The sequence below is a fragment of the Maniola hyperantus genome, chromosome 10 (assembly GCF_902806685.2).
Source record: "Maniola hyperantus chromosome 10, iAphHyp1.2, whole genome shotgun sequence".
In the NCBI taxonomy this organism is placed as follows: Eukaryota; Metazoa; Arthropoda; class Insecta; order Lepidoptera; family Nymphalidae; genus Maniola; species Maniola hyperantus.
The window spans coordinates 7,551,258-7,571,942 of NC_048545.1; the positions used below are offsets into that span (position 1 = coordinate 7,551,258).

At 37.3% G+C, this 20,685-nt stretch overlaps 1 protein-coding gene across 2 annotated transcripts in view; it reads left to right on the top strand.

The window, feature by feature from the left end:
- Atg16 (Autophagy-related 16) overlaps positions 1-20,685 on the top strand; it is a 222,815-nt gene that overhangs the window by 173,115 nt on the left and 29,015 nt on the right. For both annotated transcript variants that reach the window (XM_034972867.2, XM_069501186.1), the window contains 4 exons: positions 5,350-5,470; positions 7,008-7,187; positions 10,517-10,601; positions 12,372-12,518. In XM_034972867.2, coding sequence (XP_034828758.1) covers positions 5,350-5,470; positions 7,008-7,187; positions 10,517-10,601; positions 12,372-12,518 — 533 coding nt within the window. The remainder of the gene's footprint in view (positions 1-5,349; positions 5,471-7,007; positions 7,188-10,516; positions 10,602-12,371; positions 12,519-20,685) is intronic.

The window sequence follows — 20,685 nt, forward strand, 5'->3', positions numbered from 1 at the left end:
AATGCATTTAATTGTCCAGCTAAAGTAATAAGTTGTGTAGTTCTGCACAACGCACCACAACTGGAATCGCTAATGAGAGAGTGCAATTCAAATCAACTGATTTATAAGGAATAAGTTATTTCGCTGGGAGCACGTACATTATTTATATATTCTAGCAACCACTCAGGTATTCAAATTCATAGCACAAAGATAAGTGTAGCGAATGTCTGATATCCAGCCTTGGGGAAGCTAATCCATATCAATTATTATTATTAAATCGTAACATTTATAATTGCTTTTAAATTAAGTTTCTTATTACCATGATTTGCAACAAGAATAGATCGTGGAGCACAGATATAATAAAAAGTTAATAAAACTGGATTAAAGGATTAAACAAAAAAACCGAAACCAAGTGCGAGCAGGACTCGCATACGAAAGGTTCCGTACCATCGTACAAAAATCCCAAAACAGTATAATAAAAATGTATCACTCCAACATATGTTATGTTGGAGTGATACAATACTGCAAGTTAATGACGGACAGCGCCATCTATGATGGGATTCAGTAAACTAATTATTTGGTCGTGAACACATTTTTTGTGATGTAACCACAAATTCACGGTTATCGGCATTTTTCCTTTACTTGTGCTATAAGACTGCTACCTGCCAAATATATCATGATTCTAGGTCAACAGAAAGTACCCTGTAGGTTTTGATTCCCCCACATTGAAAGACACGACAGAGAGACAGACAACGAGGTCATCTTATAAGGATTCCTTTTGAAGTGCGGAATCCTAAAAATAGCGTGGAAAGTCAAATGCTAATGAAATCATAAACTGTGAGTTAGAGTACAGCACTTTAAAGAAGCTGTGCGACAAAAAAAAAGGTGGTCAATCAGTGTTTTAGAAAAGTATTTTCATAGTCTCCTTTCCCTGAAAAGCCACCGCAGCGCGCCGATTGGAACACGCTACATGCCCATAGTCGGTTCAGCGTTGGTGTTCTTTGATCATAATATGATGATTGCTCGCGGTCCATGTTTGCTACCGGTTCGAACACGGCCCGACTACGTTGCGATCCTTTACATCTTTATTAAATAAACATGTATGCATGTCGTGAATGATAATTAAGGAACAAACAAATGAAATGCAATAGTGAACGCGATAGTTTCTTGCTTTTTATTTAATTGCCTATTGTTCCGTATGAACTACGAAGAGCCTTATATTAATGTTTAATTCCTCTAATAAACTGAAGGGTCAATGCATTCACATGTGCGCCAGGTCGGACATTTATATGAGCTCGTTAGAGTTGAATTAGACCTGTCGCAATGATATCCCTTAACCCCTTCAATTAGTGTACCTTCGTACGGATGTCAGCAATAACCCGAAAGCTCTCGTGTAATTTACCTTCTTCGTATTCGTGATGCGATGGAGGAACTAAGTGCTTAATTAGCCGTTATACTATAAATTTTAAAAGCAACGATAAGGTCCCGTTTGTTGCACTGTGTGGACAGTGCTCGCTGGGTAATGGCGCCTTGTGGATTACGTTTAATTAATTCCTCCTCGTGGAATGTACTCGCAGAACGGATTTGGGCAAGCTATCGCTGTTCGATATCCGCGCGCGGGAACATGGAAACGTGACAGTGTTCTCGCTTAGTTTCGCACACGGGCTAAAACTGTTTTGAGGCGTTAGGGTTTTTACGCACTGTATTCGAACCGAATCTGATGCTAAATGAAATTCGGGTCTAGTGCGCAATCCATCATACAAATAGTAGGTACTAGCTACTTCGAGAATTCTTGGATTCGGATCGGGTGTAGTGTGTAAAGGCCCTTAGTGTAAAGTTTTAAACGTTTTCAACGTGACACCGGAGTTACGTAAATCTGCCTTATGGGGTCGTCAAATTACGTTTGCCAGTAGGTAGGTACATGGTACATACAGTACTAAATGACAGATACACGCACGCACATGTCATATTAGACTAGAGCTTAAAAAGTTAAACTAGAGTCTCTGGGTATTTAACAATAAGTACACCCTCCATTTTATTAACATAATATTTTTTTAATATATTCATGAACCGTTGCCATAGCCTGTATTTATGGGTACTAAGAAAATACTGAATTAGTTTTTAACGAGTAAATTTACAAGAATTTTTCACCTACACACTACCACTTGTGATGCGGGATTATTGACAGCTTAACTAGTCTCGTAATTTAGTTGGCGACAAGATATGTCGTTTTTTACTGAATAAACTTGTAATCGATTCCTTTTTTATATCGCAGAGATGCCGTTGAGCTTAATTTGTATTACTGAATGTAATATAATAGGTATAATAATATTTACATAAAACGTCACGTGAAAATACTGGTGAGTGGTGACACAAGCCGCGCTGAAGTCAGGTATACTCGTAGTTAGGAGATCACAGATCTATTGTCCCGCAGCTAACTGATTTTTTTTTTGTCCGATAAAAGTAAGTCTTTGGCCTCCGATCTCTTGCCTGGTGGTAAGTGGGTGGTACTTCATAGGTGGGTACATTACTATACACGTCCAAAATACTTATGAGACTACATAACCATACATAAGTACATTAAACAATAAACCTCCAGGTACTTACACATAACAATGTGTGCATATCTGCGTTTCTAGCGTAACTTTATGTTATTGTTTAGTACTTAAAAGGAAAGAGATTCGACGAAGCTGCGTGATAATAAGGCGTTTTGTTGGTAATTAAGAGCAGGAGACAGATCCGGTCGCTTATCTCACGAGTTGTGATGACAGTTTAGTCGCTCTTTACTTTTTAATTGGCTTTATTTAGCGCTTTTGTTGTGTTTCATTGCAACTGTTGTTTTATTACTATGGAGAAATTATATTGGCCTGATTAGGATTTACCGCCTTAATAGATTGATCAAATTCATTACATTTTACTAGAATATAACGGGACATATAATATTAAACGATATTAAAAATGAACATCGACAATGTAAATATTATTGTGTCATAAATCAATAGCGAAATAGCCAATAACCTATTAAATATCATAATACATAATATGTAATGTTAACGTTATAAACTGACTAAAGGGACAGGAACTTACTGCATTATGTAACGATGTATTGAGGTAGTACACACGGACGCGCTATTAAATAACGTTATATTGCATCGTCATTTTGACATGATTTAACGGACCCGTAATGTTGATCGCACATCATGGAGGAGCCACAAGCGCCGAACGCAACGCAACTTTTGAGCTTGTGCATACGTACCACTAAGAGAGAGAGATATTTTAGAGATATATTTCTACCATACATAAGTATACAGCAGCACGCTGCCTACTATTGCCATCGACCCCAAGAAAACTCCAACATACGCCACACTATAGTAGTGTAATCGTATCTAAGTTAATCAGCATTCCGATCGCGATTGCGACCGATTGCGACATAGTGCATCAATCGTCTGCGTATTACCAAATTTATCAACTGTAACGATCACGATCCATAGGATATTACTATTGCGATGCGACATGTCATTATACCGCAATCGAGCTGCAGTAGGTGCGATTGATATTACCACCTATCAGTCATGTGCTGCTCCACTGAGGTCTATATTATAGTCTTCGGCTATGTAATACCTACTGAAGCCAGTGGCCCATTCGTGACTAGCCTTCCCCGTGTTCCTTCGTGTAGACCCCGGTGACGACGCGCATGACGCGCTAAACATTTTAAATTGCAGAACATTCTGATGACGTCATCCGCATTTCTTGGGCGCATGTGATGTGCTGCGGATTTTAGACTGGTGCTGCTAGTATTGTTTTTTTTTTAATTTATAGACTTGCGCTTAGATAAATAATCAGACTTGCTGGCAAGTAATGTGTGATTGATGTAAGAGTGCAGCCTAAGGTGGAACACGCTTACCTCATTCCCTTATTCCCTCTGAAGAAATATTGACATCCGGCGCGTACGGTTCGTCTGCAATATGCGACCAGCATCAATCTACAGTTTATAAATATGCAAATGGCCTGGCGTCAATTCTTTCGTGAGAGCTGGATACAGCACACAAGGTTCTTCGTTGATCACGAAGCCGTAAAGGAGACTATAATCGTTAGTCGTAGTCGAACATTACCTTTAAACGCTATCGGGTGTCATTCAGTAGCTGGCGGTTTCTTGTAACAGATAAATATCTTTAATAATGTGTGTACAACACAAACATATTTTATTTAAGTTAATGGTGTAGTTTACATCAAACGCTAGAAATATAACAGAAAACTTAATTAATTCTAGATACCTAATGAATCACAAGCCTATGACTTCGTCTACGAAAAATTAGGTTTTTAAAAAACCCGTGAAAACTCTTTAGTTTTGCAGGACAAAAAGTCCATGACCATCCCCGGGATGCAAGCTTTCTCTGTACCTTTCGTCGGTTAAAAGGGTGGACTGTAAAAAGCTAGCAGACACACAGACACACTTTGGCATTTGAAATATTAGTATATGTATTGTATTTTGGTCTCTTGCCTCGAGACAGTCGCGACATTGAAAAATTAATCCATAGTTTACATGCAAACGAACCTGGGGTCTTTTCGTGAGTTGACAATGTAGCACACGAGGTTAGTTGCGGATCACGAAACTGCAGAAGAGACGATAATAATCGTTGCTTGTAGTCGGCCACTTCGTGTAAATGGTTATTGTTCGTTGTTCGGTTTAAAGCGATATGTATAGGCACGCTTTTTTAAACTTCCTACTTAAATCATATTACCTGCTAAGGAACTAGATAATGCCTGCGGCTTCGCTGGCGTGGATTTAGGCATTTAAAAAATTAGATTTTAAACTAGCCGGGCTAAAAGGTAGCCTACGTCCATCCCCGGGACGTAAGCTATCTCTTATACCAAATGTCAAAATGGGTTAAATGGATGGGCCTTTTAAATCCCGTGGGATATCTTTGATTATCCGGGACAAAAAGTAGCTTATGTCCGTCCCCGGGATGCAAGCTATCTCTGTACCAATTTTGACAAAATCGGCTGTGATGGGCCCCGAAAAGCTAGCAATCAGACAGACACACTTTCGCATTTATAATATCAGTTTTTTTTTTATAAAAATGGCGAGGAAACGAGCAGTTGGGTCACCTGATGTTAACTGATTACCGCCGCCCATGAACATTTGCAGTACCAGAGAATCCACTAGTGCGTTGCCGGCCTTTCAGAAATTTGTTGGTCCTCCGCGCCCCTTAAATAACCCCATGTTGTAGTTAAGCGTAAAAAGCGTAAAAAATCATCACTGATGTCTTTATTCTTACGTGACCACCTATTATTATTTACACACACACCATTACTCTAACTAAACCGTTGTTATTTGCACTTTTCATGAAATATATCCTTTTTTCACAGCATACGTTAACGGGACACAGCGGCAAAGTGATGGCAGCCAAATTTCTCGGTGAACCAACTAAAGTCATCACTGGCAGCCATGATAGAACGCTCAAAATATGGGATCTTAGGAGTAGAATGTGTAAGTTACGTATTTTAAATCTTAGAAAAGAAATTAAATTGAATATGTATATATAAAATTCAAATGTATGTTACTACCACACAATGGGGATGTTCGTTACTATCTAATCAGCAACTCTATCAAAAGCTATATTATATGAGAGCTTGTATGAAATAATGAAATGTGATCTCATAAACATTTGCCGTAGGTACTACGAACAGAACGTGGATTATTATTAGATATTCGGGAAAAACAAATAAATAGAGGGGATATTTCATAAACTTTGACTAGCGACCGTGGGAATCTCGAAAATTCAACCTTATTTCTTGTCTAAATTATGAAGAGAACCTCTGTACAAAATTACAGCTTTCTAGATCTAAGAACTTGGGCTGGATATTGAAGAGTCAGTCAGTCAGTTTTCTTTTCATATATTTAGAAGATATAGGTAAGTAGGTATGTCCCTAAATACAAATGATTGTAAGAAACAGATTTTTTCAATGACGAATGAGAATAAATAAATAAACACACGTTCGTATTATATACTAGTTATATATCTCAAATATTAGATTAAGATCACTATATAGAAACACTTAATCGTTTGTTACTTCGTTAACAGATTTGATCTCAGACGGTTAATTAATCACTAATAGTCAGTAGCGATTTGTTCAATTAATTTATCTTAATTTAAATCTTCCCCAATCTGTCGGTGACCATCTTAACGAGATTCAGTGTATCGCGGCCTGCACTTTACTCATAAGAAAAGCTTATGGACTAAAAGCCAGCGCGTGCCAGACCTTCGTTATTTTATAAAAGCTGAAAGTTTATCTGCGTATTGTGTCCAGCACTGGGAGGAACATTTGTTTGAATGTTTGTTTGGATTATGGTGGCTTTGGGAGATAACAGGTAATAAAGGTGTAAAAAATCTATTATACGTAACTTCAATACGACGTGATTTCTAATACTATTCTGAAGAAAATATAAAAAACTAGCTGACCCGGCGAACTTCGTACCTACCGCCTATCAGTCGGTACCTTAATTATTATTTTAATACTTTAAATTTTTCTCTCCGTAAGAACCATCCTCGTACTTCAAGGAATATTATAAAAAAAGAATTAGCGAAAGCGGTGCAGCTGTTCTCGAGATTTGCGATTAGCAACACATTTAACGATTCATTTTTATATATATTAGATTAGATTATATTAGACTTTACATTTTAACGTAAGATTTTTTACACCTATATTACCTATTTTATTATAAGTATTGATTATCTCCCAAAGCCGCCATTATCCAAACAAACATCCAAACAAACGTTTTTCCCAGTATTGGGGACAATACGCAGAGAAACTTTCAGCTTTTATAAAATAACGAAGGTTTGGCACGCGCTGGCTCTCTCTCTCTATTAGGTATAGTTATTAAGGCTGCGAATTGCGACACGCGATTCTCTCACGTTACTTCTTTCCGCTACTTTGGCTTAATAACGTGCGTAAGTTGCGTGACTACAGCAGATTGCACAGTATTTATTTTCCTACTTCTCTGAGTACATTTTCGCCGTCCACAGGTACAGAAACTAAGTTCGCAGGATCATCTTGCAACGACCTCGTGACGTCCGACGGCGCCGGCTCCACCATCATCTCGGGCCACTTCGACAAGCGGATACGCTTCTGGGATATACGCACAGAAATGTCGGCCAATCACATCATGCTGCAGGGCAAGGTCACGTCGCTCGACCTCAGTAGAGGTGCGCATATCATAATCACGATATCGATCGCTGCAAGATAATTAAACACGAGGCGCTGCGCTGCGCCGTACGCACGACTATTGCTAAATACTCTTACTTAACGAATCTGGAAATACGATATTGAAAAGGCTTGTTGGCTTGTTAATTTCTATTGCCCCAAACTAATATTCACAGATAATTGAATGCATAGTATATTAGTTTCGGTATTCGTGTCAGCACAACGACGTGACGGGTATGCGATGCCCATTTCCGTTACGCGTGTCTCGATCAATCCCTTTTTTGTCGGTAACGGTCCGTCCGGCACGAAACACGAGATTGATACCTTCAATCAATCGAAGTGCCGGGACGTCACTGCCTGTGCAACTGATTAAATCACGTCGATTTCGTCGCGAGCGACCTCGCCGACAAATGAATGGGGAAACCATGTTCACAGTTACGCATCACGCTTGGTCCAGATCTGTCACTATATTGGACTTTTATTGCAGAAACCAACGTGTCACGCCTGTATTGTGACTACTGCATGGGTACTATTCTGTCTATCTCTTTCTGCGTTGTTTTCCTCGCCATACTGAGGGTATTTGACCCTTATCCATTAATCACGTAACTATAGGAGTACTGGGGGTTAAGAAAATGAAAGAGAACCGGGATCGATGGCTTAACGTGCTCTCTGAATCTCTGAAAACCGCCGAGTTTCTTGCTGGTTCTTCTCAGTCGGAACTTCATTCCGAACCAGTGGAAAAACTATTTGACGATTCAAAAGCACTTGTAAAAGTTTACTTGAATAAAATTATAGACCATTCTATTCTACGGAACAAACGAAAAAGCCCAATTCGGACCTCCAAAGTTGGTCAATAATCCACTTACCGACTGATCAACGTTGCTTAACTATCGCAATCGTTTGATATGCTTTGTCACAACTTAGGCCACACGTTCCTAAGATACAACTTATATCTCACAAGAAACCTTCGCTTGTGAGCTAAATATGTGGTTATTGGGGCGGATGTAACTCATGGTGCACATTAACATAGAGATTGAGTTTATTCCCACGTGAAAATAAATAATTCTGCACTAGATAAGACATGAGAAACCTGATATGATCACATTTTAATTAAAAGGGCAACCAAAAATAGTAAATAATATTTTGGGTAGTCTTGCAACGAACTATTAAGAATTAATGAGAAGCGCAGTCAAATTACTTATTAAATCTCCATATTATTATTTTTCGCTCTAATTCTGAAACTAGTAACAGCTAACTTACAAATATTTTTATTTATTATTTATTAATACAAATGTTTGATGAAAAAAATATGGCTACCTACTCCTGGAATATAATAAACTATTTCCATATCAGCTAGTCGGATCGTGAGGCATGAGATAAATCACCTCAAACTGATGGTACGCATAATTTCGCAATCATTCTTGCATCATAATGGTAAATATTTTTTCAGTTACCCGTTACACCGCTTATAAACTTCTCTATGACAGCATTGACGACCGAGCAATGCGGATCGGTGACAAGCCTAAAATACCATTGCGCTGGATAACGGGATCAGTCTTTAAATTTTTTTGGCCTTCATAGTTATCGAAATAAGCTTATTAACATCATGTCTAAATAATGTGTCGATGTGATAATTCGTCGTCATCATCGTAGTAGGTACCGCTAGACGTCCATTGCTGGGCATAGGTCTCTTGTAGGGACTTCTACACGCCATGGACTTGTGTTCGTCGTCTGTCCATCTAGGTAGGAGATCTGCTAATCCTGCGCTTTCCGGGGCGAGATCGCTATTGTAGCACCTTGTTGACCAACGTCTATTAATTTTTCGAACTGTGTATCTCGCCCAATGCCACTTCAGCTTCGCAATTCGTTGAACTATGTCAGTTCAAGGAATCAGGAGATTCGTGAGGACAGAATGAGGAAAATGAGGACATTTTCCTCATTCTGTAACCCAATCAGAAATGAGGATGTATCTCCTCATTTCTGATTGGTTACGTAGAGAATCTCCGTCGCTCGCCGAGTAACTCTGGCTTTTTTATGAGGTCCATAGTCAGTGCTTATGTTTCAGATTCGTATTGGCAACAAAATTTTGGTCTTCAGGACTAAGGAATTTCGGATGAAAAGACACCTTGAAGCTTTACAAACGCTTTGCAGGGGTGACCCGGGTTCAAATCCTGCCGAACCCGAAATTTTTATATGTATTTAAAAAATATTTAGAAATTTCCGAACGCTACCCAACCTCTTCTTAAAATAGAACCTTCCTAGCTAGATCGTTGTTCTTATGATTAAATATGATTAAAGTTTTAATTTCTTAAAATGTTTACATTTTGATTTATAAAACCAAACTGGTACAACTATTTTATTTGGCTAAGAGAAAGGTATTCAATTTGGGAAACAGATTTATTTCATTAACATTTGATTGTTAATTTATTTTAAGCTACGCTTCGACATCGCTAATTACTTAGATCTAAAAACACTTAATCATTTTACCGTTATTTTGCTATGAAAGTATAAATATAAAACCGGTAGTTTAACAGATAATTTTATTACATTAACTAGCGGATGTCAGCGACTTCATCAGCGATGGAATATTGTAATATCTGTGAATTATTAGTATATGGCACGTAGCAATACGTAGCATTCAAATCCAGGGAGTTGTTTATCGAATAATACTTACATTTCTTCAAAATTATTACAATTACTGATTCAATTAAAGTTAATTAATAGGATAGGAAGGTTAGAAACTCATCGACCCATATTGTGTGTGCGATGTAAATATTTGCTACTTTGCGCCATATAAGTCTTCAAAATATATTTTTAAAGAATGTATATTTTCTTTCCTATTTTTATATTAGTATAGATAATTGTGAATACGATGCTCAAACGTTCCGGCAATTAAACCACTTTCTTATCTTTGAATTCTTTGCCATTTTTATGTGCCGCCACAGCGTATAAAATTTCTAATGGTTCTTCCACGGTCACGGCTTTCCTGTAAAACACCGGCAGCAGGGTACAGGCCCTTGTGAAGTTACTTTCCCAACCTGCTTTTCGACAGATGTAACTAGTTTTAATTGAGATGACCTCGAGGTTTTCACGTGAAACATTAAAATTGTACTATTCTACTGCACGCAGTTAAAAGTTTACCGCTGCTGCCTTGACTCGTAAAATAAATTGCCTACCAACTTATTTTGACTGACGGCTTTTATCAGAGCTTAGTATAAAATTTTATATACAATTTGAAATTGCGGTCGTTGCCTTTCTTCCATATAATTTATATTCGACATAATTCTTTAGCTGATGATATATTATGAGCTTTTGTTTCTTTTATTTACAGATAGCAATTATTTGTTGGCGTGTGTACGAGATGACACGATACAGCTCATAGACTTACGGATGAACACAATAGTGCGATCGTTCAGGTAAGTATCAAATATTGTAACAGATATATAAATAAGGATTAATTTAGCCTGGCCAAACACCAGACATGACGGCAATAACGCGGTAGAGTGGCAAACTAAATACGTACGATTTGTTAATTCATCTCTATTTAGCACGTTAATCTGTTACCCGCGGCGGCGTTGTATAAAAACCTAATTCATCATCATCATTATCACGCGATAGACGCCCACTGCTGGCCTAGGTCTCTTGGAACGAACTTCCACTCGAATCCAACTGCTCCCTGCAACTCGTTTTATTTCGTCTGTCCACCGTTCGCACGCTTCCCGGTGAGAGTAAAATCTAATTATTATTAGAGCATATTGTATCTACTTGAGCCCTGTATTGCGTCAACCGTCTCCGATCCATTGTGATATATGTGTTTCTATATGGATGCTATTATGCTACGTTTATGCTTTAGAGCGGGGCAGTAGCAGATAATATGGATCGGAGTCTCAATAAACTCCTGGCATGGTCTGCAGTCATTTGTGCTTTGGAACTTAATAAGTTGTTTATGTGTCTGTTTATTCCACAGTGACCCGTTAAAGCTCACTCTAAAATGTAAAGGTTTTTCCTACCAGCACGGCAAACGCCGCCTTCTTGTTGAAGGACCTAACCAGCGCTTTTGAGTGGTTTAAACTTGGCATGTTGCAGGTATCTTAACCTATTTCCAAGCTTTTAACACTCATACTCGTATTTTCTTTTATGTGTGGGATTTCATGTACATTTTAAATGTCACTCTTTATCTCATAAAGTATTAGATACCGACGTATAAAAAATTAACAGAAGTCACGCAAGAAAAGCATTAAGGATAAATGTTGGAAATTATTATAGTATTAAATTGTCAATAATATTATATTATAAGTGATTCACTTTCTACAGTTTAGATGCTGTGGCGAATTTTTTTAGCGTTATCTTCGTTTTATTATTATTTATTACACCACTTTCGAAACCAGAAGTCGTATTCAAATTTAACAGAATTAACCCAAAAATAAAATTGTAGTGTATGAAAGTTGCAATTGTTGTGGCATAAATATTTAAATGTGACCATTTATTATAAAATGGCAGTATTATTTTATTTAAATGTATTGAATGCTTATTGATACACACTTAAAGTAAATATTTCTGGGATTAAGGTCACCGATACTAATACTTTTTTATGTTGTGTTAGTTTTATGTGTATGGATTTTGCACTATAAAATTCGTTAAAACTGACTAAGTTTTTATTGTTTAAGTAGTCTAAAGAAGCCACTGGATTCAGCGGCGCTAACCGTGTGGAAGACCTATGTCCAGCAGCGGACGTCTATCAATTGACGATGATGATGATGATGATGATGACGTTATTACTACGTAGTACGTATGTTTTAGAACTCGTACGAAGAAAGTCGATTTTGGATATACCCATACACGATACGAGTTTCTATTTTTCAGGCAAACCTGAAGGTAGAAATGTCTATGTATGGGCACTTTTTCCGCTTTCTTTAAAAGAATCGCGATAAAGCCGCCTATTATACTCTTATCCATTAAATTTTTGTACAACGTATAGATATTCTTAGACCGCGATTACACCTGTAAGTTTTACTCACGCAAGTAGCTTAAGTAAATTTACAACAAAACTAATGAAAATGTACTTATAAGAGAGTTCACATTAATAAATTTGTCGTAAGTTAATCACGTAAACTAAAACGTACAGGTGTAAACGCGGCCTTATGATATACAATACTTTTCTTTTCTAACAACACGCTTTATTTCAGTCACGAGTCGTTCAAGGTGGGTTGCGACTGGTCGCGGGCGGCGTTCGGGCCGGCCGGCCGGCTGCTGGCGGTGGGCGCAGCGGACGGAGCTGCGTACGTGTGGAACACGCATTCGGGGAAACTAGAAGCGGTATTAAAAGACCATTCGTAAGTAACGACTTGATTAAGACTTTGCAAAATGAAAGTCTATGTATTTGTTAGTGATTCGCTCAAATTGTTATCGTTTAGGGTTAACTAGTTTGATTGTAATTTAGTTTGTAACGATGGGGCCAATATATGGTCACCTATAAAAGCCCCTTAAAATATCAGAATTAAAAAAAGACTGCAAATATAAAATTCATATTCATATTTACTTAATAGACATACTAATCCATACTAATATTATAAATGCGAAAGTGGGTCTGTCTGTCTGCTTGCTTTTCACGACCCAACAGTTTAACCGATTTTGGTAAAATATGGTACAGAGTTAGGTTACATCCCGGGGAAGGACATAGGCTACTTTTTATCCTGGACATTTAAATATTTTCCACGGGATTTTTGAAAACCCTAAATCCACGTGGATGAAGTCGCGGACATCATCTATTTATAAAATATGCGAGTGTGTTTGTCTGTCTGCTAGCTTGTCACGCCCCATCCGTTTGACCGATTTTGACGAAACTTTGTACAGAACTAGCATTCATCCGGGCGGGACAGGACGGGCATAGCCTACTATTTTTTCCGGAAAATCAAAGAGTCCCCACGGGATTTTTGCGGGTGATTTGCTTCCTCATTTCGAATGCGCACTGCTAGATTATGGAACGCCCTTCCGGCTTCCGTTTTAGCTAGCAATAATATTGGTACCTTCAAAGATTCAATAGACACCTTCTAGGCAGGCGCATTCTAATTAACTAGACTGCATCATCTCCTACTGTTTGGTGTGATTGCATTCAAGCGCAAGTCTATAATATGTATAGTAAAAAAAACTATTAAGTATTCTTCGGTAGGCCCTACTCGATAATTTATTTGAAAAGATCGAACTCAATTGACACCACGTCCATTAGGAACAGAAAACTGGTATTTATAAAATACCCGTTTCTTGTGACAAATCTTTATGCCTATTATGTTAATAATACATTTATTGACACTGATAAACCAACATCGGACATCAATAATAGAGTGTGAAAAATTTATGACTACCTGTTAACACCGTGTTAAAAATATACCTATTGTTTATAAGCGCTGTTCGGAGGCGGTAACCTTTTGTTGCCTTTAAACATCTTTCAAAAGTCATCTTTAGGGTTCCGTAACCAAAGGGTGCCAACGGGAACCTCCGCTGTCCGTCCGTCGCTGTCTGTCTGTCTGTCAGCTGACTGTATCTCATGAACCGTAATAGGTAGAGATTAAAATTTTCACAGAATGAGCATTTCTATTGCTCCTTGCTGCTATAACAACAAATAATAAAAACCGAGACGGCGAATTTCAAAATGGCCGCCATGCAAATTAAAAAAAAAAAAGTACGTAATGTTATATCTTGTATGATGGTACGGAATCTTTCTCACACATGACCAAGTTTTAAATGGTACCCAATTCCCTACTTGTCTACTGCACTTTGACCGGTTTTAACACTAACTGAGATGAGTATCTAAAACAAGCTTTCCTTGTAGACAATGACTGCCAATTCATTACCTTTACTATTCTTTAAAAAGACACTGCATACTCGTAAAAACTAATATATAAAAAAATCGTTTTATTGTTAACGATTCTTAGGTTGACTTTAAACCTTTTAACAGTAAGTATTACACTTTTTAATTATTGGAACTTTCTGTTTTATCAAGACGTACGGCCAGTTTGTTGTGGGCTCTTTTCAGACCTGGGCGCGTTTGGAACCCTCGTAGCTTCAGTTTTAAGTTTACGTAATAAATTACCACCACTATACTATACCATCTTAGAAATCTAACAATTTTGACAATCAATAAGAGTAAAACAAAACATGTCATCTATTTTGTGTAAATCATTTGACTTTGACTTTGTGTCCAAGCCCAGTTCTATTTTATTTTTAAAATACAATAAAAATTCAAGTCTCCAAGTCAAGTAGTAGACTAGATAGTTTTGTATATAATAAAAATGTGCCGTTCGGTACGAAATGTTCTGTTTTGTAGATTAATGAATGTTTCTTATTAGATATTTAAATATGTAAAAAGAAAAGTCCCGGCTCACTGATTGACTCGTCGACATCCAGCCCACTCTTGGAGCTAGAAAGCTGGGAAGAGGTTTTTTTTTAATTTCCACGGCAATTACAGAATAAATGGGAATTTATATGTTAGCCGAACAAAACCGCGGGCGGCCGCTAACATGAATAAATATAATGTATCTAATACAGTACAAGACTCTCCTATAAACTATTAACTTTTATCTCTCTACAGTCGAGAACAATTTAACTCTTAATAAACTCCTCAGCTCTAAGCACCATTGATAACGATACTACTTATTTAGAACGGATGACAGGGACTAGTTCCTTTATCTCAGGCACTAAGGAACGAAATGCGATCCCTGTAAGCTTAACTTTTTGCGGCACAGATTAATAAAACTAATGCAGATGAAACTAAGCTCATTCATAACTGCAATATCTAATCACGCGTCGGTTTTTCTAATGAAAGGATATCTAAAGCCATGTAGAATGTTTTTGACAGGAAAATTATTATGTCCGTAAGTAAGTACTTTATTTTTATTTTTACCGAGGTAATTGCCATCTAGTTACCAAGAAAAAAAGAAAAAAAGAAAAATGCTCGGAATGAAAAACCTCACGTCTACTTCGTCGAGCTATAAACATAATAAAAAGAATAGGTTGTCGGCGCAAAAACGCAATTCGCTTTGATGTTCAGAGTTTCACAGCGTCTTCCGGCCGGCGCTCGCCCCCTTGCCATGTAGCTAATAAGAATAACGTTTCAGCGGCCACATATCTGACCTTGAATTTAAAACTAGAATTGTCTCGCTCGTGACATCGTTTAGTTCCCTTGTAACATTCGCATGGACAATTGAAATCGTGAGGTCAACATTGCATCGGGCTGTCTCACCGGTGCAAATTTCTCTTTCCCACACACATACCATCAGTGGCTGTGGTTAGATGGTGTTAAGCATTTTACACCGCTGATTTATTGATTCGCTAAGTTAATTACCTTGGGTAAACATTGAGTCTTGTAATGGTACGAATTAAAAAGATACGATTCAGATACACGTGAGCATTCACTTTTGACATAACACAGAGCATTCGCTGTTTTTACGGTTCCCTACCTCAAAAGGAAAAAACGAACCCTTATAGGATCACTTCGTTGTCTGTCTGTCTGTCAACCTACCCACAGGGTACTGCCCGTTGACCTAAAATCATGAAATTTGGCAGGTAGGTAGCTTTTATAGCTGACGTTAAGGGTAAAATCTGAAAACAATCATAAACAAATAATTAGTATTTTCAACTTTCAAAGTAAGATTACTAAGTGGGGTATCATATGAAAGAACAGAAGCCGAGTAGACCGCCCAGGTGGCCGAGGGATCTCGCCTTTTGTATGCATCGAATGAGATTTCGCGTTTTAGTAAACTATCATGACTCGTTTAACGCATACACTCAAGCAAAGCAACATTCAAATCATTTGAAAAATAACGAATCTTTCGCCTTCGTATCGAATTGATCGAAAGAGACCGACAGAAATCATAATATGAGGCAGGGCAATGAAAAGCACATATTTTTATTTTTATTGTTGGTAAGTAATAGTAATAGCTACATTTTATTTAATACGCTCCTCTTTAATAATGATATTAATATAATTACGTTAGTTACTTTTTGTAGTTAATTTTAGAGAAACAGTACCAGAGACATCAGAAAGTAAAAATATGAATACAGTACTTGCCTATAGCATTGCTATAAATATCAGCTAACATTATATTTAATTAGGAACTGAACCTTTCGTGACTTGTAATTACTTACTTAATGGTTTAATGTTTGTAAAGAACAATAAAGAATAAAGAAACTTCTATTAGTCTAAAATGTATCTGTATTTTACGATCATTTAACAAGATTTCGCAAAGAGAAAGTCCTAATTGAAATCAGCAGTCTTCCGCAAAAGATAGCACAAAGATTTTTTGATGACTTCAATATTCTATAGTACGTAGGTACCAACTAAGAAAGGTTATTTTCTTTAAAATCCACGTTCATATTGAAATGCGAAAGTATGTCTGTCGGTTTGCTACTAGGTGCTTCACGGTCAAATAACTGAGCCGATTAACACGTTTTTACCGTGAAGAATTAGTACATAAGAAAGACACACGAATGACCGAATAATCTCTTTTGATATAATTAGGGACAATTTCAATTTCACACAGATAACACACATAATAAGAACATCTATAGATGGTGTCTAGACTAGTTACTACTTTAGGGCTTTCAGGTTAGCTCGTTTTATCGTTCTTCCTAGCTGATGCCCGAGAATTCCGTGGGAACTCTTTATTTTGAGGGATAAAAAGGAGCCCATGTCACTCTCCAGGTATTTAACTATACCCATGCAAAAAATCACGTTGATCCGTTGCTCTTCTGCGACGTAATTAAAGGACAAACTAACAAACAAACACATTTTCGCATTTATAATAATTATAATTATATAGTGATATAGCGTTACCAAAAACATAGATCAAACATCTGCTTTGTTAATCATAATCATTTATTTTATTATGACAATAGTTTTAAAAAACAAGCGTTTAACTATGAACAATGTACAAATATCCTAGGTAGGTACATAATCTGGTACTGCAAATGTTCATGGGCGGCGGTAATCACTTAACATCATGTGACACGCCTGCTCGTTTGCTCTGCATTTTTATTTTATTTTTAAATCTTATTTTTTTTAATAAATATGACGAGCAAACGAGCATGGTCACCTGATGTTAAGTGATTGCCGCCGCCCATGAACATTTGCAGTAGGTACCAGAGGAACCACCAATGCGTTTGCCGGCCTTTCAGGAATTTGTTGGTCCGCCCCTTGAATAGTCCCATGTTGTAATTTTGTAACCTAAAAACTCACCACATTCACCACAATATTCCGTCAGTTACGGACTAAATTTATTGTCTTACTTACTTAGGTGAAAAGCTAAATAATTTCTATAACGCGCGTACACCTATTTTGCTTAGTAGGTAATTCTCGCGTGTAAAATCGTATAAAAGTTGCTCTGTCATATCTTTTATTCAACATGACTATTTTAGTACTGAGCAAATATTATTTCTTCAATTCTCTTCGGTGCCTTCGCAATGTACCGTTTAGCCGTAAATTTTAATATTATCTCCTTTGATGGGAATCAATTTGAATGGAACAATTTCGAATTAGAGTGAGATGAACAATAAAGATTGCTCGCCTTTTCGCTTTGCTATTGTTTCCCATTTCATAAGCATTTAATCGTTTAAGTCCTCGGTACAAGTAAGGGTAACTTTTACCTAGGACTTAACTTACTTAATTATTAAATTAAACCCATAAAAACTTGAGAAAGTGAAGGTGACTAAATAACAGGTAATACTTAACTATGTTAAACACGAGAAACAAATAAATAAAATTCCTTTCAGTACTTATTCTGTTATCTTAGATGACGATTACAAGTGCTACTACCATAACTCTACGTTAGCGTTTACCTACTTAGTTACGTAAGCGGCAACCAGAAGGATTTTTGAAGGAAACGAAGATAGGCTTTTACTAAATTTATATTCTTAAATCTTTACATTTTAACTTAACCTAACGTCTGCACTCTGCACCAAGGTTAGATGCAGAGTTTTACATGGTGACGACCTAAATCTAATCTAATCTAACCTAACTAAGAGACTGCGTCGAGGTGTGACGACAGACTGCCCCTCTTCACATCTCTCACTTGGTTTAAATACCTTAAGGGGACTCAGTTCGGTGCTTTCTTCATACAAACGTAGGAGGGAAATTACAACAATATTCGATATTGTACACACAAAACTAAGAATTATATCGATTTACCTCGTCATTATCTAGGTTTATTGATATATAAAACATTGAAAAAAGTATTGATTTAAAAGTTACGAGGCTCAAAAGATTCCTATTTTAACACTAAATTAATGACAACTTTGGGCGTAAATAAATAAGATTAGGGATATGAAAATTCTAAAACAATTTATCATTAGACGTAGTTTATTTATTCATTAGTTGAAATAATTTTACTTTGCAAACATAAATTCAGCAGTTTTTTCTCAAAAATACTTTTCCTGAACCCTTTTCGCGCGCTTGATTTCGGTGAAAATCATCGTGCCTCTCAACTTTCACATACAATGTCAAGTGAAAAGCAAACATGTTACCCACGTGCGCTGCCAATTTCGGTCGAGCGTCCTGCGTCACCTTAATGTTAAAATATAGCTAAATCCCAATTCGTTGCGGAGTCACGTATGGCAATGAGGTAGTTTCTTGCTGACGGAGCGCTGGACTTATGACCTAGTGACTTAGCCTTCAAAGATGGTTTGCTGCGTAAGTGATTTGAACTAGGTTATCGTTAGGATATGTAACACCTCCGCCCTCAGAGAGGCAACAATGGTTCGAATGTTGCCGAGACGTCGCATTCCTTATCCTCTTGAGATTGCTAGGTATTTGAAGTGGAAGCTATCTGCTGCTGTGAGATGGCTGCTATCCCGTTCGTGAAAATCAAGCATTTGTAATGGCCTGGACAAATCGTTGTCAGATTTCTTGTGGCATCCATCGGAAATGGCGTCATGCTTTTCAAACTCGAAGTGTAGCCTTCTATTGTATTCGAGATCCTTTTCCAAAAGTGCTTCTGCTTGAATTGACAGGATTTCCTCAGGTTTGGTGAACTTGATGATGATGGGTGGCCGAATTCTCGAGGAACTTTCAGATTTGTGCTTCGGACATTCTGTCTCTGTGGTAGGTACATGAATAGTGTCTCGATAGTTGCAAGGAAAGGTTAGGATGGACCTACCTACTAGTAAAACCTACGAAAATAGGGCTTTACTAATATTATAGGTAATTTGAATTTTCTTTGTCTAACGATATTATTTCGAGTTTGGAATTAGGTAACAGCAGTATTAGAATGTAGGACATGACAACGCAATTAATTGAAATGAATTATTGATCTTGAATTTATTATCGATTCACAAGCGGAATCTATATACCTATAGTCAGCAAAACCGCGGCTGTAATTTGACTCTACTTATTATAATTTATAATAAATAGTAATTTATTATAAACGTTGTTCGATATGAGACTAACCTACATTTTAAAGTGCTTATCTGACGAAATTACATCGCGGATATCGAATCGAAATATTCTTTATTATTTCTACGTAAATCTCACGTGGCGGCTGTACCTAAAGAAATTCAGGATGCCAAAACTTTTACGCTCTAAGGTGGTAATCTAGATAGATTACCCTAAAAGTCTAAAATTGGATTTCTATTTTTCGGCGGTTCTTAAACAATGTAAGATTCCGAAACCTATAAACTAACTATGGGGTGGTAACCAAGATTGATTGCCCTAAACCTAAATAAGGACTTCTATTTTACTAACAATTTTTCTGTGGGCCTAAGGCAATTTAGGCTACCGAAAGAAAGGATAATATTCTAGATAAGTATTAAATTATGATTAGGTGTAGGAAAATGGAAACAGGGAAGCAACACGAGAACAATTCAAGTGTACTTACATGTAATCCTTCCTGTAGGTACTATCTTGTCTCCTCTGTTGTATCGATTTTTGGATACTCCTTTTGGTCTTGCCGCAGGTCCGTAGATTCCGCATCCTCGTCCTCAGTTCCCTAGCTACCCTACGTAGTTACGGGGCCCGAACAACAAGGATCCTACCGACTGCGCCAGTTACGTAAGCGGCAACCAGAAGGATTTTTGAAGGAAACGAAGATAGGCTTTTACTAAATTTATATTCTTAAATCTTTACATTTTAACTTAACCTAACGTCTGCACTCTGCACCAAGGTTAGATGCAGAGTTTTACATGGTGACGACCTAAATCTAATCTAATCTAACCTAACTAAGAGACTGCGTCGAGGTGTGACGACAGACTGCCCCTCTTCACATCTCTCACTTGGTTTAAATACCTTAATGTTAAAATATAGCTAAATCCCAATTCGTTGCGGAGTCACGTATGGCAATGAGGTAGTTTCTTGCTGACGGAGCGCTGGACTTATGACCTAGTGACTTAGCCTTCAAAGATGGTTTGCTGCGTAAGTGATTTGAACTAGGTTATCGTTAGGATATGTAACATACTGCATCGTAATCTCCCATCGACTTAACCTGGTTAAAAGCAAATAACAAAGCTCAAGAT